This window comes from Kogia breviceps, chromosome 10 (assembly GCF_026419965.1).
Source record: "Kogia breviceps isolate mKogBre1 chromosome 10, mKogBre1 haplotype 1, whole genome shotgun sequence".
Taxonomy (NCBI): domain Eukaryota; kingdom Metazoa; phylum Chordata; class Mammalia; order Artiodactyla; family Physeteridae; genus Kogia; species Kogia breviceps.
Genome location: NC_081319.1, coordinates 40377764 through 40404206, shown reverse-complemented (window position 1 = coordinate 40404206; position 26443 = coordinate 40377764). Strand labels below are relative to the sequence as shown.

The window sequence follows — 26443 nt, the reverse complement described above, 5'->3', positions numbered from 1 at the left end:
TTGATTAGCCCCCATAATCTCATTAAAAAAAATTTCCAATCAGATTCAACTTTTATGGTTGTTAATAATCTGTCAAAAAAAACTGTGATAAATGTGATCAATGCACCGGTCCGGGAAGATCCCACATGCTGTGGAGCAGCTGGGCCCGTGAGCCATGGCCGCTGAGCCTGTGCTCCGCAACAGGAGAGGCCACAACAGTGAGAGGCCCGCGTACCACAAAACAACAACAACAACAACAAAACCTAAAAATGTGATCAACTGGGTACTACTAGTATTGATAATAGTGATGATAAATCTCCTCTGGACCAAGTTAATGCTTAGGAGCCTTTGATTACAGAAACTTTTTTAATTAAAATTTAAGTTGTTTCTTTTGATACGGACCATTTTTATTTATTTTTTTCTCTATCTATCTATCTATCTTTGGCTGCATTGGGTCTTCGCTGCTGTGCATGCGAGTGGGTGCTACTCTTTGTTGTGGTGCACGGGCTTCTCATTGCAGTGGCTTCTCTTGTTGTGGAGCACAGGCTCTAGGCACGCGGGCTTCAGTAGTTGTGGCTCACGGGCTCTAGAGCGCAGGCTCAGTAGTTGTGGTGCACGGGCTTAGCTGTTTCGTGGCATGTGGGATCTTCCCAGACCAGGGATCAAACCCATGTCCCCTGCATTGGCAGGCAGATTTTTTTTTTTTTAACATCTGTATTAGAGATTAATTGCTTAACAATGTTGTGTTTCTGTGGTATTACAAAGTGAATCAGTTATATATCCCCATATCCCCTCCCCTCCTGCGTCTCCCTCCCACCCTTCCTATGTCACCCCTCTAGGTGATCACAAAGCTCCAAGCTGATCTCCCTGTGCTTATGCAGCTGCTTCCCACTAGCTATCTATCTTACATTTGGTAGTGTATGTATGTCAATGGCACTCTCTCACTACATCCCAGCTTACCCTTCCCCCTCCCCCTGTCCCCAAGTCCATTCTCTACATCTGCATCTTTATTCCCATCCTGCCCCTAGGTTCATCAGAACCTTTTTTTTTTTTTTAAGATTCCATGTATATGTGTTAGCATACGGTATTTGTTTTTCTCTTTCTGACTTATTCACTCTGTATGACAGACTCTAGGTCCATCCTCCTCACTACAAATAACTCAATTTTGTTTCTTTTTACGGCTGAGTAATATTCCATTGTCTATATGTGCCATATGTTCTTTATCCATTCATCTGTCATTGGGCACTTAGGTTGCTTCCATGTCCTGGCTATTGTAAATAGAGCTGCAATGAACATTGTGGTACATGACTCTTTTTGAATTATGGTTTTCTCAGGGTATATGCCCAGTAGAGGGATTGCTGGGTCATATGGTAGTTCTATTTTTATTTTTTTAAGGAATTTCCATACTGTTCTCCATAGTGGCTGTATCAATTTACATTCCCACCAATAGTGCAAGAGGGTTCCCTTTTCTCCACACCCTCTCCAGCATTTATTGTTTGTAGATTTTTTTATTATGGCCATTCTGACCCATGTGAGGTGATACCTCATTGTAGTTTTGATTTGCATTTCTCTAATGATTAGTGATGTTGAGCATTGGCAGGCAGATTCTTAACCACTGCGCCACCAGGGAAGTCCCAAGACCTACCACTTTAGTCTGCAGATGTTCATTACTTGTTAGTCTGCACATTAACATAAGCTAAACCTGAACAAAATGATTCTAGTTCAATAACAGATAAAATGACTTCGATTCAGTTTAACGAGCAATGATTGTATATCTACCATGTGCCAAGAGCAGTGATCTCTCTTTAACGCATATCTGACCAAGTTTCCCAGTCCCACCTTATCTCCCCACAGATTGTGAAACTCTGCATGATGTCACTGGTTGTGCTTCTCCATGTTCCACCCTGTCACCTGTCTCACTTGTCATTCTGACCTCTGGTTTCTTATCACTGAGCAACTTGAGGTTGCTGGTACACTTTGAACTATTCTGTGCCTCTTTGCTTTTCCTAAATGTGTCATTCTGCAGAAATATAAAAATAAACAAAACACTATCCCTACTCTAGAGTAGCTTAAGTATGAGACAACAAATAGCTTAACTATGACCTTACAAGTGCTATGAGAAAGGAAGGTTCAGGGAAGAAAGGCACTTACCAAGGGGAAGATGAAAAGATAAAGGGGGTTGTGGGAGAAGATGGGAGAGGGAAGTCAGGGAATGTTCTTGGAAGATTACATCTAAACCCATTCGTAAAGGATTTTTTGTAGAAGACCACCTTTAGCCAATGCTTTATCATCAACCTCCAGATGTGTATCTTTAGCCCAGAACTCTCCTCTCAATTCCAGACTCTTTTATCTAGCTGCCTACTGCTCTTAACTAGGTATCTTCTCCACTATCAGATAAGCTGAAATTCTTACCTTTCCCTCAAAATCTACTCCTTCTACAGCCTTCCCAATCTCACAAGATGACAATTCCTTCCTTTTGGTTGCTCAGGCCAAAACCTTGAGTCATCCTGGATTCATCCTTGGCAATGTAAAGTCTTATACCTTCAAAGGAGCAGTTGGGTGATATGGTGTGGGTTGAAGTCGGATGGGAGTGGGTTCAAGAGAGAATGAAAGGGGGGCTTCCCTGATGGTGCAGTGGTTAAGACTCTGCGTTCCCAATGCAGGCGACCCAGGTTCAATCCCTGGTCAGGGAACTAGATCCAACATGCATGCCACAACTAAGAGTTCGCATGCCACAACTAAGGAGCTGGTGAACCGCAACTAAAACCCGGCAAAACCAAATAAATAAATAAATATTTTTTAAAAAAGAAGAGAGAATGAGGGGAAAGGAATTGGGATTAGGGAGTAGATACACCTTTTTCAAAGAAGGATCAGAATAAAAGAAAGTAAATGATATGGACATAGATTGAGATAGGATTCTTTATGAAGAAAAAACTTATGGTATGTTTGATGCTGATGAATGGCCCAGCTGAAGAGAGGAACTGATGATGCAGGAGACAAAAGAGACAATTGTTATAGCAGTACCCCTGAGTGAGAGCATGAGCAGTTCACTCATGACAATAAAAGTAATATCAGAATAAAGGGCACAGATAAAAGTAGTTTAGGAGATGGGGGGGTGCATAAACTCCCTTTTGATTGAGTTTACTGATTATCTGTTCTAAAAGTCATCAACCGAGAATATGAACAGGAAAGCAAGTGCTGGAGGTTTGAACAGAGAGAAGATGTGAAATAGCTGTCTAGGAAAGAGGAAGATTTTATAAATTGGTATGAATTAGTAGCAGAGTCCTCAAGTACATGCTCTTTATGCAAATAAGACTCATTTACATTTCCTGAACATAATGTTTATAGGTCTAATAATTCTGCCTTTTGATCTAAATAAGTGAACCTTTAGTTTTGAAAAGTAGTTATCTATGAGACATTAAGTCAATCAGAAAGTATGCATTCATGAAGATGGTAAGGGTTCACAGAAAGAACATGGGGTTTAAAAACCATAAGATCTGGGTTCAGGTTGTGGTTCTGTCACTATAAACTAAATGATCAAATGCAATTCCTTTGTGCTCCGTAAGCCTGAATAGTCTCACCTGAAAGATGGGATAATATCTACTTCGCATGGTCACCAAGAGGACTAAACACAATAACACTGGAGGCAGCACCGTGGCAATTGCAGTGTTAAGTACATGTTAACTATTATTATTCTCATTGTTGCTTAACTGTAGATTGATCAACTATATTGACTTACCTATAGAACAACTATAGATTGTTGACTGTAGATTGATCACTAAACTACAATGTAACCTCAAGAGAACACTGAAATTAATTTACTTTTGCCTTATATAAAACTCATTTAAATGACATTACCAAACTAGGTAATAACTGCAAGACTAAGAAATAAGCAATTTACCATAATAAAATAAAAGCAATACAAGGAGGTTGGAAGAAAATAAAAGGGAGACAGAGATTCTACCATACACATAACACCTAACGATCTCAAAATCTACACTCAGAAGAGAAGAATAAAAACATTATAACATAAAAACAATTAGGTTTTAAAGTAGGAAAAAACTTTGCATACTTCTCTGGAGATAAGGCTTGGGCTCTAATCATTGGAAATGATTAGACATACCCTACTGGACGTACCCAGTAGGGTACGTCCTCATTTGAAAGGTGCTATACTGTCTTCTTTCTGATTTCCCAGAGGGATAGACTCCCATTTCATGAAGTGAAAACTTTCTCATCTAAATACATACAGCACTGAAAACAACACAAGTTTTTTAAACTAATCACATGCTCTGAAATATAAGGATATTGAAATTTACTTTGTTTTTTTAATCTCTTCTCCTGCAATCTCTTCTCTTTCCCAGCAGTGGGATTTCAGAGTCCTACCGCTGGCAAATCAATTTGGCAGAGAAGGGAAGCAGCAAGAAGGTGAGAAGGCATGTGTGCTGTGAAGAAGAGACCCACAGTGAGTGCGTTTTGGGCAAAATGGGGAGGATTCAGCATGGTCTCAATGCATGGCCTCCTTCTTGTGTAAAAGTCAGCCTTGTGCCAACATCGCCCTCTGGTGGCCAATGAAGGTAGTTACAAAGCTCCACAACAGAAAGTCCCAGTCAGTTGAACAAGGAAAAATTCTGTAGTATCTAGTTATCATCCTTCCCAGGACTTACTTAGGCCCTTTCTCCAGGATCAATGTTTCTCAGTCATGACATGCATCCAAGTCACTTGCAAGGGCTTGTTTAAAAAACAGATTGCTGGGACTTCCCTGGTGGCTCAGTGGTTACGAATCCGCCTGCCAACATAGGGGACACCGGTTCGAGCCCTGGTCCGGGAAGATTCCACATGCCACAGAGCAACTAAGCTCGAGCACCATAAGTAGGGAGCTTGCGCTCTAGAGCCCGCGCACCACAACTACTGAGCCCACGTGCCACAACTACTGAAGCCCACACGCCTAGAGCCCGAGCTCCGCAACAAGAGAAGCCACCGCAATGAGAAGCCTGTGCACAGCAACGAAGAGTAGCCCCCTGCTCTCCCCAATTAGAGAAAGCCCGCGTGCAGCAATGAAGAACCAACGCAGCCATAAGTAAATATACATTTTTTTTTTAAAAGCCAATTGCTGAGTCCTATCCCCAGCGTTTGCCTAAGAATTGCATTTTGAACAAGGTCCCAAGTGATACTGCTGGTCCAAGAACCACACTTTGAGAACCACTGTCCTAAGATTAAAACATTCTACAGAAATAAGTTCTTAGCCTCAAAAACCTTCTGGAACGTTGGGGAGTAAGTATCCTCTCAATATCATAAGTGCTCTATCTAAGCACACGGAGTACAGAAAAATTAAGTGGCTTACCAACAAATTTGCCAACTATTTGTGTTTAAGGATCAACAATGTATTAGATGTCCATTCAAACATCTGTGACAATGTTTTGAATGAACAAGAGTGACAGAAGTTATATTGTTACATCTAAGAGAAAGCTTCTGTCTTTTGTCTTCCTAGCCTTGAAAACAGAGAGCCATATAGAGCTGATAATGAACAAGCATTAGGAAGATAACATTTTTGAAGGAAAAAAAAAGTGATACATATGTTCTGAAAAAGTATCTTGAGAATTGTTTCCCAAGGAGACGGGCATTTTAGAAGTTTAAAAACAGTTTCATTTCTAGGTATTTGGCTATTTAGGTATTTTATGGAGGCAATGCTATGGGAAAATACTTGTAGACTCACAACTAAATGGGGGTAAAATGGGAAACAGTACAGAAAAGGTATCCCTAGCACCCACACTGTGAACTTGAAATACCATAGTTTCTTGGAGAAATCATTTTTTCCAGATTTGGGGCAAGAACTATACCTGGGGGGGGGGTGGGCAACATTTCCTACTTTGCGCTAAGTGCCATAAAGGCAGTCTCACTTTCCGTCCCCCTCATTTTAAAGCTAAGGGCAATTACAGTAGGTGCATAATAATTAAAAGAAATAAAAACACCATTGCCCAGAGAGTTCCATTATGTGTAACCCACTTAACCTTTCTATATCTAGATGCAAGAAGCTGGTTGATAAATTTCCAGTAGTTGGCCTAAGTTAGCCTGCTGTAAAATAATATCAAGAGCACCAGTGATGGGGCTTCCCTGGTGGCGCAGTGCTTAAGAAGGTTAATTACAAGTTATTCAAATATTAAAAATATCAACAGGAAAAATTTAATAATTTTTATAAGCAAAAGAGTTTCTTAAAAACTCTCCTCCTCTTGGGTCAAGTTCATGGTACATAGATCAAGTCACCCAAGATGAACCACAAGAAAATCTACTGCTACCATCCCATTATCCTCATCCACCTAAGCTGAGTCCCAGGTGGTAAGAGCCACACACAGGTAAAGGAAGATTTTAAATGAAAAGGAGCAAGCTGCCTCCACCTATGACTGATGAGGGTAAGTTAATGCGGATGGGAAGAGTATCTTAGCCATGACTCAAGTTATTAAAATATTTACTCTGTACCATTTCCTTTCTTCCAACTAAAGTTGGAAGAACTTCCTTTTAGGTTAATCAAAGGACAAATAACTCCACTGACCGTTACGGATTAAAAGAGAACAGACATTTCCATTTTCCATTAACGAATCCAATTTTTTTCTTGGAGTAAATATTTATACAGATATAATTTGATTTTAAACTCTCAATAATATTTCTTCTGATCATTTGTGGTTACCCTTCCACCCCCCAAATAAAGCACATATAAAAGAAGCAGGAGTTCCTCTTCCACTCAGAAAGCCAGAAGAAATGTCACTCCCACCCTATCAACAACAAAAAACTCATATCAACTACAAAATCTAACTCAGCTACAACAACTCAACTACAAAAATGAACTCACCAGAGAGCTGAGGTTTTAGGGCAACCAAGTAGTGTGGAATCCAAAGAAAGACATTCCCCTCAAGGAGATATGGGAGGTAAGCAATGGTTCTGTGTCTCACGTGCCATGCAAGCAGGTGAGAAGAATTCAACTAAAGAGTTTTACGATTTGCTAAAGACTAAGTGAAGGCTAGCATGAGAGTAAAGGGTCCCTGGGATCCACAGACACAAAAGGAGTTCATACCCACTTGCAGGTTAGAAAGACTGGAGGCAGAGGGGGGACCAGAGAGCTGCTCTAGGTGGTGAAGACCTGGAAAAAGCTGCCACTAAAAGCAAAGGCAAGAAGCCCTGGCTCCTAGGACTCCTCTCTCCTACGCAAACAGAAGTTTTAAGCTGCTGGGGGAGGAGTATCAAACCCTGTCAGCCCCAGGGCCCGGGTGAAGACCCACTGCAGCTGGGGAAGAAGTTAACAAGAAAACCCCCTTACCCTAGGGGAGGAGCCAGAAAGAGTCCTAGCCCAGGACCCTATGCCAATACCTTTAGAAAACGCCATCCATGTAAGAGGGATAATATGATTGGGAAAAAGACTCAACCACAAGACACATGCACACAAGCCTGAGCCTAAACCAAGACCAAAAAACAAAAATAAAAAAACTCCTGCCCACTACCAGGCTATCCCTCTTCTGATAAGGGAGGGGAGAGCAAGGAGAGAAGATCTTTTTGAGGCACAGGTGCACAGCAGGTCCAAAAGCTGGGAGTGGAACAAAAACTTTGAGAAAAGAACTTTTGAGAAAAGCTTTCCAGCACCTCAGTCCTTACTCTACGCACCAGAAATGGAAGAATTTGAAGCCAGTAGTGCACTGAAGACCATCATAGCAACAACAAAGCCCAATCCTAGCTCAGCCCTGGCCTAAATTGACTCAACCTTTTGAAAGTATTAATTAGTAAAAGAAGAGAGTTGCCCACTGTTGGGTTGTACCCCGCAGGCCTACAAGGTCTGTGCTTGCCCAGCTCTAAAACCGAAGAGAGAGCCCAGAGTCAGCAACAGAGACATCAACGGTGTAATGGGTGGGGGACCTTACACAGCTGAAGCAAGGTCCTGGAGCGACACCCCACCATGTGCGGCAGACAGCAGGCAGGACATGGTGGCAGTCTTCAATGCCGGCGGGGGGTGGGGGGGATTACCAGTTATAGGAGAATTATGTCAGGTGGGTTCATTAGTTACCAGGGAAACCAGCAGAGGGGCACGCCCCTCACTACCCCTTTGATAAAAACAATCACCAGCTGGAGCCGGGGCAAGAGTGTAGGAAGGTCAGGCATGTGAGTAGGGTACAGGTGAAGCAGGCACTGATCGAGAAGGGGATGTACAAAGAGCAAGAGAACAGCCATCTTGAGTAGCCTGACCATACACTCATTTCCAGGCATAAATATTTTATTTCAGACTCTACCATTTTACATGTGAGGTCTAGCATTCACTCAAAAATTAAGATAGACATAAAAAGTACCAGAAAAAAAAAGTAAAGAGACAAAATAATCAGACTGAGAGATGACCCAGATGTTCAAATTACTGGACAGACATTTAAAATAATTATGATTAATGTGTTAAAGTCTATAATGGAAGAGACAGAAATATGCATTAACAGATTGATAATTTCAGCAGAGAGATGGAAACTCTCATAAAAGTCAAACAGAAATGCTAGAAGTTAAAAACTGTAAAGATATTAAAGATAAAAATGCCACTGAGTGCTCATCATTAGACTCAACACAATCAGGAAAAAAAGCAGGGAATTTGAAGATAGATGAAAAGAAAGTACCCAAAATGAAACAGAGCATCCAAGAACTGTGGGACAATACTCAAAAATCTAACAAAAATGTAACTGGAATCCCAGAAGGAGAAGAGAGAAAGAAAGAGGCAAAGCACAGATCAAGCTCAGAGAAGCCATGAAAGACAAATAACAAAATATCACCTAAACACAACACATTCAAACTGAACAAAATATCACCTAAACACAACACATTCAAACTGCTAAAAACCCAAGATAAAGATAGCCTTGAAGGTGGGGGGGGGGGGAGAACAATGATTAAGACTGTAACAGATTTCTCATAGGAAACTATGCAAGTAGGACAACTAATTTTCCTTTAAATTGCTGAAAGAAAAACGTAACACAGAATAGGACATCTAGCAAAAAGTACCTTCCAGGGCTTCCCTGGTGGCACAGTGGTTGAGAGTCCACCTGCCGATGCAGGGGACACGGGTTCATGCCCCGGTCCGGGAAGATCCCACATGCCACGGAGCGGCTGGGCCCGTGAGCCATGGCCTCTGAGCCTGCGCATCCGGAGCCTGTGCTCCGCAACGGGAGAGGCCACAACAGTGAGAGGCCAGCATACCGCAAAAAAAAAGAAAAAAAAAGTACCTTCCAAAGCTTAAGGTTTGTTTCTAAAATAAACAAAGCTGAGATAATTCACTGCTAAGCAGGTTTGTACTATAAGAGAAGTGTTACAAGTTTTTCAGGAAGAAGGACTATGGTGCTAGACAGAAATTTGGGTCTATACAAAGAAATGAAGAATGCCCAAGATGGTAAAAATTAGAGTAAAGGTATATTTTTCCCATATTTTTATTCATTCTAAAAGATAACTGACAAGCTAAAGCAAAAATAGTAACAAGGTAGGTAACTAACATAAGTCAAATTATGTGTATGACAATAACACAAAAAATGACAGAGGAATTGGACATTTACTATTTTGCATGGAATTTTACACTATACATGAAATGGTAGAATATTACTGGAAGGCAAACTAGAAGAAATTAACATACACAGTAAACTCTAGGTCAAATATAAAACAACTTTTAAAAGAAATATATATAATAAGCCAATGTTGGAGTTAAAACAGTATTTTTAAAAATATTCAGGAACTTCCCGGGCAGCACAGTGATTAGCAATCCGCCTGCCAATTCAGGGGACATGGGTTCGAGCCCTGGTCCAGGAAGATACCACGTGCCACAGAGCAACTAAGCCCGTGCGCCACAACTACTGAGTCTGAGCTCTAGAGCCTGCGAGCCACACTACTGAGCCTGCATGCTGCAGCTACTGAAGCCCACGCGCCTAGAGTCCATGCTCTGCAACAAGAGAAGCCACCACAATGAGAAGCCTGCGCACTGCAACGAAGGGTAGCCCCTGCTCACGACAACTAGAGAAAGCCCGTGCACCGCAATGAACACCAAACACAGACAAAAATATAATAAATAAAATAAGTAAATTTTTTTTAAAAAAGCCTATTTTAGGTGGTTGCCAGAGGTGGGGGGGTGGGCAAATGGGTGAAAGGAGTCAAAATAAATAAAATAAGTTCTAAAATAAATAAGTCCTGAGGATACAATGTATGGCGTGGTATCTATAGTTAATAATAAAACTGTACTATATTTGAAAGTTGCTAGGAGAGTAGATACTAGAAATTCTCATCACAAGAGGAAAAAAATTCATAACTATAGGTAGTGATGGATGTTAACTAGACTTGTCATCATTTCACAATATATACAAATACTGAATCATTATGTTATATACCTGAAACTAATATGTTTTATGTCAATTATATCTCAGTTTTTTTAAAATGCTTATTTTAGAAAAGAAATGTTTCAAATCAATGATCTAAGCTGCCACCTTAAAAAACTAGAAAAAGAGCAAATCAACTAAAAGTAAGCAGAAGGAAGGAAATATTAAAAGATACAAGCAGGAATTGAAAACAGAGAGGACATGACATGAGATCCTACAGACATTAAAAGAATAAGGTAATATTATAATTTTATCTCCATTAATTCGATGACTTAAAGGAAATAGACCAATTCCATGAAAGATACAAAACACCAAAGCTCACTTGAAAAGATAGAAAACTTGAACAGTTCTGTATCTCTTAAACGAACTGAATTCCAAGTTAAAAACTTGACAGAGAAAACTCCAGATCCAGATGACTTCACTGACAAAGTCTGTCAAACATTAAAGAAAAAAACATCAATTCAACACAAACTGTTCTAGAAAACAGAATAGGAGGGAACACTTCCCAACTCATTCTATGATGTCAGCATGACCTCAGTTCTAAAACCGGACAAAGGCCTCACAAGAAAACAACAGACCAATATCCCACATGCACATAGATGCAAAAATCCTCAATCAAATGTTAGCAAATCTGACCCAGCAATATATAAAGACAGCAAATCTCTTTTAAAGGATTTAACGCATTTTTTAATCCTGACCTAGGATTACTATCTGGCTCTGTTCCAAATTGTCTTGGTATAAATACAGAATTTAAAGTATCTAACTTTACAAAGCTACGTTCAAAGAAAAGGCACAGCAGACAATTTAATTTAGGAAATTAGAGGCAAATTATATAGCTGTTGAGACATTACAGAAGAAACTTTAGAGTTAAGAGTAACCTACAGCTTCAAGAACACATACTCTACTGAAGAGTAATGAACCTACCTCCTTGGTTTCCAAGAAATTTAGATAAAAAGAAAGTTACTAGCCTATACTAAAAAACTCAGTTCAGTTTCCTCAAAGGTTTCTAAGATTATGACCCAAAGCATAATCCCTTATCTACTTTCTGAACCTATCTATCCAGTCTGGCTTAATTACTTACCTTCAGCCTGGCTAGTGGCTGAGCATGGTTTCTTCTTTGACTCCGAATTCCCGGTTTTCTCATCAACATCCAGGAGAGGAATATAGTCTGTTTTTCCAACAGTTTCTCCCACAACATCATCAAAGGCCTCTGCCTCCAGTGTGGCAATAAAGTCCCGTTTTATCTCTTCCTCAATTTCTGGAGGTGGCTCTGTTAATGCATCTGCAAGACTGAGGTCTGCCATTGTGCACCACTGCAACTGCCTGGTTAAGGGGGAAAAAACGTTTCATATGATGAAAACTGCAAAGGGAAAAACATTCCTAGAAACTCTTTTCATCATTTTAAACAAAAAAGGAATTAAAATCTAAAATTTTAGAGCTAAAAGAGACTCCCCCATTTTACAGACTAGAAAATCACAGCTCCGTAACAGACAGTCTTACCCAAGGTAAACACTTTTTCTTGCATCTCTGGGAGGTAAATAGAGCAAGTGCCATTTTGTCCTTTTCATTAATAAGAAAAATGAAGTGCAAAAAAACCCCTCAATTTATCCAAGGTTACAGCCAGTAAGATTCAAATCAGGTCTTTTGATTTCAAGTCTTAAAACCCTTTCAACTATTCCATTTATCTTAATTTCCAAATCATGTCACAGAATAATTCTTAAAAATATATACAAAAGGAGGTCAGATTAGGTTATATTCCCATTTTTTTAAAAAACAGTTAATTACTATCAGGCAAATGAAGTCACTTTTCTTTACCAGGGACTAGGAATATGGACCTTATCTTGTAGGGGTAAGCAGTGCTTCATGAATCACTTGGACATGGCTCTGTCAACCGAACTACTCTTACTAGTTCCCTGCTGGCATGAAAAATACAGACAATGTTCCCTGAATTAGCTAGGGGAGGCAGTCCTTCTCTGTGGTCATGTACATTAGCATCTTTGCAGAACACCAGGCCTTCAATTTTTAAACATAACCTGAAATTTAAAAGTATATGGGGGACTTCCCTGGTGGCGCAGTGGTTAAGAATCTGCCTGCCGATGCAGGGGACGTGGGTTCGAGCCCTGGTCCGGGAAGATCCCACATGCTGCGGAGCAACTAAGCCCGTGCACCACAACTACTGAGCCTGCGCTCTAGAGCCCGCAAGCCACAACTACTGAGCCTGTGTGCCACAACTACTGAAGCCCGCGCACCTAGAGCCTGTGCTCCGCGGCAAGAGAAGCCACCACAATGAGAAGCCCACTCACCACAATGAAGAGTAGCCCCCACTCGCCACAACCAGAGAAGAGCCCATGCGCAGCAACGAAGACCCAACGCAACCAAAAATAAAATAAATAAAAATAAATAAAGAACTTTGTAAAGGCCTGACATATGTCAAAGGGTTCCACAAAAAGGAACTTTTTGTTCCTTTTGTGGAAAAAGGCTTTTCCCTTTTTCATCCATGATAGCTATTATTACCAGCTAGCCTTTGAAAGCTGTTATGAACAAAAAACAATAACTGTCTATAATTAAGCAGTTTCATTGTCAAAGAGAACTTGTAAGGACACCTGTACCATCTTTAACATACAATAAGAGCCCAACAGATTTATTTGTCCTAGAAATATGTAATTATGACAATTATTTCATGCAATCTTCTCAGACTTTTCCTAATTTAGAACACTGGTGAAAATACAGACAAAACCAGCAATACATTTTAAACTTCATTTATCTGAGTGCGGATTCTCAAAGGGCAACTTTTTATTCACTGTAATCTTTCCCCTCTTCCCCACCTCCCAACCTCCTAAACCATTTTCTGGGCTGACATGTGGTTCATGGAATATGAACAGCAGCTTAAATTCAGCGTAAGAGGGTAAAATTGATAGAAAATCAGACAGCTGGAAGTGGGCAGGTCACTTGGCTCCCAGTACATGCATCCAACCACCCAGCATCTGCATCTCAAAACAGTTTAGCTATTCTTTTCATGTCATCACATATAAATAGAAGTATGATTTAAACACACACACACACACACACACATACACACACACACACACAAAATCTACTTATGGAAAATGACCCTGTAAAAGCAATACTAGCTAGTGGAAGTGAAAATACTGGCTTTTAGCCAAAAAGCCCCAGTTTTCAATAAATTAAAGAGAAGACTACTCAATTTTATAGTTATTCTATTCTAAAATATGTATAATAAATTCCTTAGGTGCTCTACAGATCTGTTAAGCTGGTTCTGCAAGTGCTCCAGAATTGATCTTAATAACTTCATGACTGAATGTCATCCCACACTTAACAGAATCATTTAAGGTCACAATAATTATTCATGCCTTAAAATGTTTAGTTATGTATTTTATGGACAAATGGATCTGACACAGTGTTCTTCTCAAATCTGGATATACAAGAAAATTCAAAAACATACCTTTGTGAATGAGAAGTATCTACTTTAAAAAAAATTCTCTCACTGACTATTTATACTTTTCCTCCTCTATTCGTATAGATAATAGAGAAAATTAACTGAGTTTGGATTTTTTTAAATTTAAGCACGGTTGATTTGCAGTGTTTCAGGTGTACAGCAAAGTGATTCAGTTATATACATATTCTTTTTCAGATTCTTTTCCATTATAGGTTATTACAAGATATTGAATATAGTTCCCTGTTCTGTTAACTTTAAATGGATTTGTTGATAGAAGGCAAGAAACGAAAGCTGGTTAAAGAAGTTTCCATGCTTCACTAGTTCAGTCTGATTCTCACTATGGCTTTGAGTGAGTCACCTTCCGGGGCTGAGCTCCCTAAGCTGTAAAATGAGTGGTATGTTAAATGATTCCTATGGTTGACTATTCTATAAGCTACTTATAATTCAGTTTCATCACTTAAATTACAAATAAACAAACAAACTTCACATAGATCCTCTGTGTGACTATTATTTTATACATCAAGTACTCTCAATTATAACTGGGTTCAGGTTTATTAAAAGGTAAAAAGCCTTTCGGCAAAGGGAGAGACTCAAAACCAACTACCCAGTGCACAGTGCCTGCTTGAGCAAATCTGACTGAAGCTTAAGAAACTCCACCCAGTTCTGGCTAACATCAAAGGAGACTTGACACCACTCTGCCAGAAAATAAGCCCCATATTATTTAGCCAGGCACCAAGAGCATACCGTTTTCAAGCATAGCACTCTGGACATCTGATCTTTCATTCTGACTTCATGCCTGATGTGAAACTATCTGGTGAGAGCGTTTTGAAAATACCTAGGTAAACCAAGGCAAGAGGAAATGACAGGACATGATGATGAAGCACAGAAGAGAATTCTGGCCTCTTGACTATTCTTTTACTATTAATAGCTATGTGCTCATAAAGAGTAAATAAGAATACATAATGAGATCACAAGTGCCTTCTCTGTTGTATGGTTTTCTTCAGATCACAAACTCTGGAATTAATTACTGAACTAAAAATATTTTCTAGGTCTATACAGATTAAATAGTGTTCATATCTAACTTAAATGCACAGAAGTATGGGCAAGTTTTCAAGCTCCCAGAAGTCCTTGTGAAAATTTTAGGTCAGTCATATCTATAGTCACTCAGTTGGGATCTGTGCTCATTCTGGCTGACAAGAAATTAGCATTCTAGTTTGCAAATGGCCTGTTGTTGCCTCTGTCCTCCCTTACTAACCTCCCCCCATCCCCACCCCTGACCAAAGGTGCTGCTTTGCAACTAAACTGGAGGAAGAAAACTCATGAAAAGAAAGAACAGAAGCCTAATTCCGACTAATACTCACACACTTTTCATAACCTATGTAATACTTTCATTTCACTCGGTCACATTAGCCAAACTTCTACCAAGATTCATTCAATGCAGCAGCCAGCATTCTCTTTTAAAGTACAGAATACTATTTCACAATTTAAAGGGGGGTAATAAGGGGACATACATCCCTTGAAGGCATCATTCCACCTTATGTGAGTTTAGTTGGCAAGTAGCTTTCCTCACAACCCCAGAGATAAATTCCATTGAAAGTGTCTGAGTTTCTGGTTTTAGGGTAAAAAGGAAGAAACATAATTTAGCAACATGGAATATTTCAGGGAACAAAGCAGACCTGGATAAGGTACCAAAGTAGGGAGAAAGTATGTGGGCCCAGAGACCCTAGGAGGTAAGAGAAAGGGAGGTGACACAACGCCAAAGGCAAGCTCAACACCTTTCAAAACACTGCCTGTCAGTTTTAGAAAAAAGAAACTTTCTTCTCAGTAATTGGGACTAGTTTAGAACCAAAATTATCATTTATAACATTGTTTATCTAAGGAAAATGTATTCTGAGTTCCAAATAACCAATTTAAAAAAGAAACATTTAGGGGCTTCCCTAGTGCCCCAGTGGTTGAGAGTCCGCCTGCCGATGCGGGGGACGCGGGTTCGTGCCCCGGTCCAGGAAGATCCCACATGCCGAGGAGCGGATGTGCCCGTGAGCCATGGCCGCTGAGCCTGCGCGTCCGGGGCCTGTGCTCCGCAACGGGAGAGGCCGCGGCAGTGAGAGGCCCGCGTACTGCAAAAAACAAAACAAAACAAAACAACAGGAAAACATTTAATAAGGAGACTGTTCATAATACTCACTTAAATTGTACCCATGATGGATATTCTGTTCTGTTTGGGGGGTGGGGGTGGGGGTGGGGTGGAGGGGTGAGTTATGGACAAGACACGGAACTGTAAAGATACGTGGGCTAATATTTTCTTCTACACTTTGTTTTCCATGACAGAGAATTCTGAATCCAGCACTAAGCCTTTATCCCAGGAGAGTGCTGTGGCCAAAAATGAAGGGCTTATTCCTCAAGCTTGGAAGAAACCCAGCATCCCAGACAGTCCCAGAGACCATTTATAATCTGACATGCTTAAAGGTATAGTCCGAATCATAAAGATTTCATATTCAACATGAGATTTTTTTAGTTTGCCTAGCAAGCTTTCAGTTACTAAATGGGGACTTTATTCCTCAGATTTGTTTTAATGAATTTCTTTCAGAGGCCTATTACATATCAAGCTGAACCTTATTTGTCTGGAGGCTCAGTTCTGTTTTTAATTTATTTCACTAGAAAACCTTGATTTATACTTTCAATTGAAACAGTATTTCATTCGAAGTAAAACCAAATATTTATTAAGGACCTCTAGGGGTCCTTATACAGCTCACAGGCACTTACGATCCCTGAAGCTAAGCTAAATTTCTCCTGCTCCTCCCCAGAACCAGACTGGAAACAGCAACAGACAGCTCAGCAACATCTTGACTGTCCTGAGCAATAAACTCCAAACCCCCTGTGGAATATATTAACTTTCCACCCCCAGGTGCCTCCCTACCCACTACAAGGACAACAGCTGTACTATGACCAAGTGATGGAATTTCCAGGCTCGGCGGGGTTCTGTTCATCACCACCATTTGTCCTGCTCATCACAGGATTAGCAATAGGAGAGAGCCCTTGATTACTAGAATAGCTGAGGCCATCAACCAGTGACATTCCTATATGAAAGAACACACTGATACACATTACTTCCATGTAGTCCCCAAAACAAAGTGTTCCTTTTCCCACTGCTAGTTTAGGAAGCCCTGTCCTGTAAGTATAAAAACACTGCACACACATGCATACACATATTAACATACCTAAGACCTTACAGCACAAGGCTTAAAGCCTAGCTTACTTACTTACAGGGGCTATCCAGGCAGCTTAGATTCGGTCCTGACTGAATGCATTTTGGATCTCTACACAAGCACCTGCCACATTTCTATCCAAGTGAATTTGAACCTATTTCCCCAAGAAGAAGAATCTACACTAGATACCTCCCACTGTTAGTCATGTGATACAGATGGCATGATGTCTGCTGAAGTCCGGTTATATGCGCCAAAACAAGAGATGACAATGACACAGCATTTACATTTCTGTTGTAACTGTCCTCAAGACCAAATCTTCAAACTTATCTCAATTTTTTTAAAAGAAGAGCTAACCTTAAGATGATTCTCAATACCTAATGCCCCCAAATTTTGAAAAAAGAGAAAGTATTTTTTAATACTTTCATCCCAGTTAGTCTAACCTCAGTCTAACAGCAAATAACATTCAGAGTTTGCTTACTCTTATCCATAAATTATTTCTAAACACTTAAGATCTCTAAAGGCTTTTTAAAAAACACCAGTTCGAATAATCTAGGATCCAATTCCCTCACTTTAACAGATGACAAAAAAAGAATCAGAGAAAATGAATCACTTATGAATGAAACCGGGATTGAGGATCAGGCTAAGAGGAGACCCAGAGAACACCAGACACAGATGCAGGGTGTGACAAAACTGACAAAATCTTGGAATTTTACAGTCTCTGCTTTAACCTGACACAGTGATATCACTATACTTCAAAATCAATTTTTTTGCTCTATCTTTTCTTCTTAAAGAATGAAGGCAGTTGGGAAGAGTCCTAATATCAGGAAAACATATCAGTTGATTTAAAAGGACCCCAATGCCTATTTAAAAACAAAACAGGGCTTCCCTGGTGGCGCAGTGGTTGAGAATCCGCCTGCCGATGCAGGGGATACGGGTTCGTGCCCCGGTCCGGGAAGATCCCACGTGCCGTGGAGCGGCTGGGCCCGTGAGCCATGGCCGCTGGGCCTGCGCATCCGGAGCCTGTGCCCCGCAACGGGAGAGGCCACAACAGTGAGAGGCCCGCATACCACAAAAAAAAAAAAAAAAAAAAAACTCCTTAGTGTGATATCAAGGCCACACAATCCTAGAAGACCCAGTCCTACCACCTACTACAACCATCAGCAGTTTTCCACTTGGGGCTCCCTATATTTTAGTCACATGGGACCAGCTGCCATTTTACAAGCAGACCATCGACTTTATCACTGTATACTCTTGCTCATATTGCTCTCCACACTTCAAATTCTCTTTACTTCCTCCTTGTTAGTCTTAAATCAAGGTCCACATTCTATCACCTTTTCTGATTCCTTTTTAGAATCTGTTCTCCCAGTACCATTCAGAACTAACACATCGTCTATACTTCTATTGTAACAAACAGTAGTCTGATCTATATTCTAGTGAGCTGTATATACTAGCAGCTCCTGTAACCTACTAGGTCCCAAAGGGGAAAGACCATGTCTAAGTGATTGATGTGTATATCTTCTCTTAGTGGATTACTTTATACAGAAGATGGGCCAAAACAGCAAAAGCCAACCAAATGAAGGGGATAACTAAACAGACAGTTCTAAAATGGTAAATGGAAGTTAAAAACCATGTCTAATCTGAAATTAATCAGAGATGCCAAAGCTACAAAAAGTCAGAACTGGAAAAAGAATCAACAGTGATTTCCCTGGCAGCACAGTGGTTAAGTATCCACCTGTCAATGCAGGGGATGTGGGTTTGAGCCTGGTCCGGGAAGATCCCACATGCCACAGAGCAACTAAGCCTGTGTGCCACAACTACTGAACCTGTGCTCTAGAGCCTGTGAGCCACAACTACTGAGCCCGTGTTCCACAACTACTGAAGCCCACATGCCTAGAGCCCATCCTCAGCCAACAAGAGAAGCCACTGCAATGAGAAGCACATGCACCACAGGGAAGAGTAGCCCCCGCTCGCCGCAACTAGAGAAAGCCTGCATGCAGCAACGAAGACCCAACGCAGCCAAAAATAAATAAATAAAAATAAATTAATATTTTTTAAAACCTCAAAGAAAAAAAGAATAAACAGATTAAAGGTGGAAGGTCATCAGTAATTAAGAATATTCATCTCATTTCTCCTACTTGCTAAACATGGCCCGTGCCAGAGTAATCATGAAAAGAAAGCCAACAGGGAGTAACCAGACAAGCCAGCTCTCCATGCTCGTCATCTTATCATTATTAGGCAGGGCAACAAAAATAGCTCTCTGCTTTTAGAAAAGCACAACAACATGATGCAATGTGACAAAAACAAATCGTTTTTTGTTCAAGAGATCAGCTACCACCATCATGTTGCTATCACTTTTATAATTATTGCAATGTTAAATCTTTATAGTATCAGCTCACATTTCTCTGTCAAGGAGTAACAAATGTATTATGGAATTTTAAGCTACTAAGCTTGGGGAAATTGGATGAAGTAATCACACTTGATCAGCTCTTAGCTTTTGAGAACTATTTTATTTAAGAAAAACCTCTCGGGACTTCCCTGGTGGTGCAGTGGTTAAGAATCCACCTGCCAATGCAGGGGACACAGGTTCAATTCAAGCCCTGGTCCAGGAAGATCCCACATGCAGAGGAGCAACTAAGCCCGTGTGCCACAACTACTGAGCCTGTGCTATACAGCCTGCGAGCCACAACTACCGAGTCCACGTGCCACAGCTACTGAAGCTCACAAGCTCTAGGGCCTGTGTGCTGCAACAAGAGAAGCCACCGCAATGAGAAGCCCACGCACCACAATGAAGAGTAGCCCCTGCTCGCCAGAACTAGAGAAAGCCTGTGCGCAGCAACGAAGACCCAACGTAGCCAAAAATAAATTTACAAAAAAAAAAAAGAAAAAAAAAAAAACCTCTCCATCAAGCGAAGTTTCTCTCTGAAGTTCAGAGCCACAGTATGCCACACTTTATTGTAGAAAATGTCAGTGAAAATGAGGGGAAATGGAAGATAGAACTAAGAGGAGATAGGGATTTGTGCTGATACGTCTGTAATTATTTATCTACAATGTGTGTCTCTTTCAGAGCCCGCCATGGACTCTGAGTTCTGAGATGCAAAAGATAGCATCTTTTTCACCTTTTATCCTAGGCATCTAGTATAAAAAAGGGCCACCTCATAGGCACTCATTAAACGCACAGGCACTCTGCTAGTGCTTTGTTCTGTATCAGGACACCAGCCTTTTCTTGCTGGGGTTGACATTTGCCCAGCTAAAGGAGCCTGCTGACTCTTCCTTCCACTATTGGTCCTAAGCAAGGAATCAGCATTGGGGCACAGTAGCTCAGCTCTTTGGAGCAGGAAAGAAGATGGCATAAACTCTATGGGAGTACTTAATAGGCATTTTGTAGAACAACCTTAGTGGTGGTAAATGTCTTACCTTTAACATAAAAGTACCTTACAGATGCATTCAAAAAGAGGGGGGGGAAAGCCTAGAAGTAAAAAATAAAAACAATACTTTTAAGTGGAAACTGAACAAGCAAAGTAAAAAGTCAAAGAAATCTTTCAAGTTATTATTTACCATAACTTTGAACGTTTTACCTGAAATAGAGGAAAAGATCTGAGTTAAAAGTGAAAAGCCACTGGAACAGAATCAATCAGAGACAGAGTTGAGCAATTTCAGTTTTTAAGAGTTAATTCTGAAAGACACCCACAATTGAGAGCTACTGAATTAAGCAATAATCTACCTAATACACTAAAGATAAAGTTCATCAACATGAAACATAAAACAGGATTTGTAAAACTTCACACTAGAAAGAGATAAAGTTCTCCCTTGTTGGGAGGGTAGGTGCTTTAGATCTAGTTTACTAGAAGCAGAGCCTGAAACAGGGATTTTTATAGAAGTGGTTTATTGAGGGAGTGCCCTCAGGAGAAAGATGTAGAAGGAAGGGAGCCAGCACTGGTTTCAGCCAAGTCCCCCTCTCTGCCTCTTCCCTGGGAAGCTGTGGAGCACAACAGCAGCACTGAGTCAGTGCCGCCATGAGGGAAGGGGGCCAGGTTTCTGTAACCCTCGTCAAGGCACTCATTGGCTGAGGGACACACTGGCTGGTTAAGGGGATCCAGACAGGGTACCAGTAGCATCTACTGCAGAACATTCAACTGTGTAACAAAAAGGCACACCAGATTGGTGTATATCTCTAAGCAAAAAAACATTAGTAGAAATAAAATGACAAAATGTTTAATTCACTAAGAGTTATCAATAATAAATATCAAACTTGTACATACCTAACAACACAGATGTGCAAAAATACATAATACTGATAGTAATGAGGAGAAATAGATGAATCCTCCTTCATAGGGGGATATTGTAATATACCTCTCCCAGCAACTGACACATCAAGTAGATAAAAATCAGCAAATACAATATGAGCTTTGAGCAACTCAGTATACAGGTTTCAACTAATGGACTATAGAGTACACTGAAGAAGACACTTTCTCTTCTAGCACACATGAAACTTTCTTTTTAAAATAAATGTATACTAGGAAATAAAGTCTCATATTTTAAAAATTATTATACAATCCACATTTATGAAACATATAAATAAGTTAGAAATAAAAACCTGAATTTTTTAATGTATTAGGAAATTTTAAAACACTACAAACAACCCATGAGTTAAACCATAATAGAAATGAAAAAATACTAGAACTGAATAATACCAAAAATATTATATAGCAAAGTTTGCGGAATACACCTAAAGAGGGAATTTAAGAATGTCTCCAGCCTTAAGTGCTTATATTAGAAAAGGAAGAACAAAATTAATTAGTTAACATACATCTTAAGAGTTGGATTAAGGGCTTCCCTGGTGGCGCAGTGGTTGAGAGTGCTCCTGCCAATGCAGGGGAAACAGGTTCGTGCCCCGGTCTGGGAAGATCCCACATGCTGTAGAGCGGCTGGGCCCGTGAGCCATGGCTGCTGAGCCTGCGCATCTGGAGCCTGTGCTCCGCAATGGGAGAGGCCACAACAGTGAGAGGTCCGCATACCACAAAAAAAAAAAAGACTAAAAATAAATCTGAATAAAATCAAAGTAAAGAAATAAAATCATGAACAAAAATAAAGCACAAAGAAACAGAAGAGGATGGACTTCCCTGGTGGCGCAGTGGTTGAGAATCCGCCTGCCAATGCAGGGGACATGGGTTTCAGCCCTGGTCCGGGAAGATCCCATATGCCGCAGAGCAACTAAGCCCGTGTGCCACAACTACTGAGCCTGTGCTCTAGAGCCTGTGAGCCACAACTACTGAAGCCCACGCACCTAGAACCAGTGCTATGCAGTGAGAACCTACCTCAATGAGAGGCCTGTGCACCGCAGTGAAGATTAGCACCCGCTTGCCGCAACTAGAAAAAGCCCGCGTGCAGCAACAAAGACCCAATGCAGGCAAATAAATAAATAAATACATTTTTTTAAAAAAATTGATCCTTTGGAAAAAAAAAAGAAACAGAAGAGGAGATCAGCAAAGCAAAAGTCCTCTTTGAGGACTGATAAAGTTAACAAACCACTGGGAAGACTGACAAAAAAAGAAGAAAAGGCACAAATGAACAATTTTAGGAAGGAAAAAGAATAATGCCACAAATGCAGGAGAGAGGAAAAAAGAGAATATAAAACTATGCCAACAAATTTGAAGATCAGATAAAAAACATCAATTCCTGAAAGAGTATATATCACAAAAACTGATCCAAAATATAATAGAAAACCTAAACAGTACAAAATCAATTAAAGAAATTGAAACAGTATTTTTAAATCTTCCAAATACACACACACACACACACACACAAACACATATCCCACAAAGGGTTTTATAGGAGTTCTACTAAATATTTAAGGTGCTGATCTAACACAAACTCTAGAAATTAGAAAAAGAATGCTCCTCAACTCATTTTATGAAACTAATATCAACATAAGTATAATGTAGTAGAGGCCAGAATCCACCCTGGACCACCAGAGGTTCAAATTTGGGTTCTACCATTTAGTATCCATGTGACCCTGGGCAAGTTTCTTAACTTCTTTACTTCAGCTTCCTCAAATGTAAGCAGGGGATAATAGAATTAACTACTTCTGGATCTGTTAATATTTAAAATGTTAGAACAGTGCCTGGAACACTGTATGTGCTTTAGTTTAGGTATTTGCTAGTGATTACTTTATGATTATTGGTAATATACCCCAATATCAAAACCAGACAAGAATACAGTAATGGAAAATTATAAGCAAAAGTAAACTTATGAACTTAGATCACAGGTCAGCAAATATTTTCTGTAAAGAGCCAGATAATAAATTGTTTAAACTTTGAGGCCCATATAATCTCTGTCACAAATACAGGCAGTCCTTGCTTTGCAAGGTTCTAATATCCACAAATTTCAATTACCATAGTTTAGCTAAATAACACCAGTCCTTCAACAACCTGTTTCAAGTTCCAGTTACCACGGTATATTAACTGTGAGTAATTGCATAAAGCACAAAATTTGCTGCTAGCTCTTCAGTCTACAAATCACTACATAAATAACAGGTGTGCATCAAGATCAGTGACCTATCACATCATAAAGTATGTTAGTGACTGGTCACTGACCATCTGTTATTTAGTTCATGCACAAACAGTTGTGTTGCCTCGTCTCCCAGTGATAAACCCATGTGACATTTTATAAAAAGGATAGTTGTAAGAGGGAACTGGTCAACAAAAATGAAAGTGCAGCAAACAACTAAAAAGGAGTAACATTGGAAGTGAAATCCAAATCGAATGTGAATGGAGTTACAGAAGTAACAGCTACGCTGTCGGATGTTGACTCTACCATCATTCAAAAGACTCTGGATATGGTTAAGAATCCACCTGCCAATGCAGGGGACACGGGTTCGATTCCTGGTCCAGGAAGATCCCACATGCCATGGAGCCACTAAGTCCATGCGCCACAACTACTGAAGCCCACGCACCTAGAGCCCGTGCTCCACAACAAGAGAAGCCACCGCAATGAGAAGCCTGCGCCCTGCAACGAAGAGTAGCCCCCGCTCACCAAAACTAGAGAAAGCCCGTGTGCAGCAACAAAGACCCAATGCAGCCCAAAATAAATAAATAAAATTTAAAAAAAAAAAGACTCTGGATATGCAGCTGGAGGAATTTAGTGAAGGTGAGCTATCTATGTGTGTTTGATGAAAAAGATGAGGATGTCCCGGAGGAAGTGACTTGGGCAAGAAACTTCACGTTAAAAGAATTCTCAAAGATACTTTGTGACACTGAAAACCCAAACGATAAAATCCTGTAAGCAGATCCAAACTTAGAAAGGAGTATGACAACTTGCCAAGGCAGAGAAAAGATGCCCATTCCACATCATAAGTCACAAGAAGAGAAGAAACTACCCTTGATAAGTTTTTTACCAAGAAATAAAACATTTTAATTCTCAAGTTTCTAATGTTTTAAATTACAGTGTACTAAATATTGATCTTCCTATTTTTTTCATTTTCCTATGCATTTATAATAGGCAACAAGAGAACTTTTAAAGTTTCTGGAGACTTCCCTAGTGGCACAGTGGTTAAGAATCCTCCTGCCCATACAGGGCACACAGGTTCGAGCCCTGGTCCAGGAAGAACACACATGCCACAGAGCAAGTAAGCCCATGTGCTACAACTACTGAGCCCAGGGGCCAGTTACTGAAGCCCACGCGACTAGAGCCCAAGTTCTGCAACAAGAGAAGCCACCGCAATGAGAAGCCCGCACACTGCAACGAAGAGTAGCACCTGCTTGCGGCAACTAGAGAAAGCCCACACGCAGCAACGAAGACCCAACGCAGCCCAAAAAAAACCAAAAAACAAAAAAATAAAACACTGTCATTATTTGCAGGAAACATAACTATAAAAATAGAGAAAATCAAATAAACTATTAGAATTAGTAAATGAATTTATTTAGCAAGGTTGTTGAACTCCAGGTAAATTGCTGAAACTCCAACTGTATTTCCACATACAGCAAAAAAATTGGAAAACAAATTTTTCAAAAATACCACTGACAATGGTATTTTTGAAAAAAACTAAGAATAACTTTAATGACAGATACCCATGACCACCAGAAAACATATTTTTTTTAAAAAGAGAAATTAAAGACCTAAATAAATGGCAGGATATATAACAATTATGTACTATATACTAGAAGACTCAGTATTTTTTAAAATGTCAACTATTTCCAAACTGATCTATAGAATGAACATTTCCAAGCAAAATTCCAATATTTTTTTCTTTTTAATTCAAACTCAAAAGCCAATTCTAAATTTTATATAAAAATGCAAAAAGCCAAGAATAGCCAAGACAATGTTAGAGAACAAATTTAGAAGAACTTAAGCTACTGTATATCAAAGCTTACTAATGGATTGAATCATATGAAATTGCTAAAAACTGATGAACTAAAAATGTGCCCATTTCATATGCTTCAACCTACTACATATAAATACAATAATGAAGACACTGTGGTACTGGCACAACCACCAAGAAAGAGCCCAATACAAGAGAACAGTTTCAAAACAGAACCATTACATATGGACACTTAACTTATGACAAATGTGACAATGCAGAGCAGTAGGGAAAGAACTGTCTTTTCAATAAGTGGTGTTGAGTCAACTGGATATCCAACTATTGGGGAAATATACCTTGAGTTCTACCTCACACCATACACAAAAATCAATTCCAGATGGATAGCTGGTCTAAATGTAAAAGATAAAACAATAAGGCTACCAGATAGAATGGTCATCATCAAAACATCTACAAACAATAAATGCTGGAGAGGGTTTGGAGAAAAGGGAACCCTCTTGCACTGTTGGTGGGAATGTAAATTGATATAGCCACTATGGAGAACAGTATGGAGGTTCCTCAAAAAACTAAAAATAGAACTAGCATACGACCCAGCAATCCCACTACTGGGCATATACCCTGAGAAAACCATAATTCAAAAAGAGTCATGTACCACAATGTTCACTGCAGCTCTATTTACAATAGCCAGGACATGGAAGCAACCTAAGTGCCCAATGACAGATGAATGGATAAAGAACATATGGCACATATAGACAATGGAATATTACTCAGCCATAAAAATAAATGAAAATGAGTTATTTGTAGTGAGGTGGATGGACCTAGAGACTGTCATACAGAGTGAGTGAAGTAAGTCAGAAAGAGAAAAACAAACACCGTATGCTAACACATATATATGGAATTTTTTTTAAAATGGTTCTGAAGAATCTAGAGGCAGAACAGGAATAAAGATGCAGACATAGAGAACAGACTTGAGGACACGGGGAGGGGGAACGGTAAGCTGGGACAAAGTGAGAGAGTGGCATGGACATATATACACTACCAAATGTAAAATAGATAGCTAGTGGGAAGCAGCACATAGCACAGAGAGATCAGCTCCGTGCTTTGTGTCCACCTAGAG

At 39.9% G+C, this 26443-nt stretch overlaps 1 protein-coding gene across 50 annotated transcripts in view; it reads right to left on the bottom strand.

Annotated features, from left to right (window-relative positions):
- The window catches only part of MAP4 (microtubule associated protein 4), a 163241-nt gene that overhangs the window by 99372 nt on the left and 37426 nt on the right, over positions 1–26443 (bottom strand). For 36 of the 50 annotated variants that reach the window (XM_067044386.1, XM_059076949.2, XM_067044420.1 and 33 more), the window contains one exon: positions 11431–11672. In XM_067044386.1, coding sequence (XP_066900487.1) covers positions 11431–11653 — 223 coding nt within the window. In that variant the 5' untranslated portion in view covers positions 11654–11672. Of the gene's footprint in view, positions 1–11430; positions 11673–17066; positions 17230–26443 lie in introns of those variants that run through there. The other 14 variants (XM_067044382.1, XM_067044385.1, XM_059076948.2 and 11 more) reach the window with 9 other exon arrangements.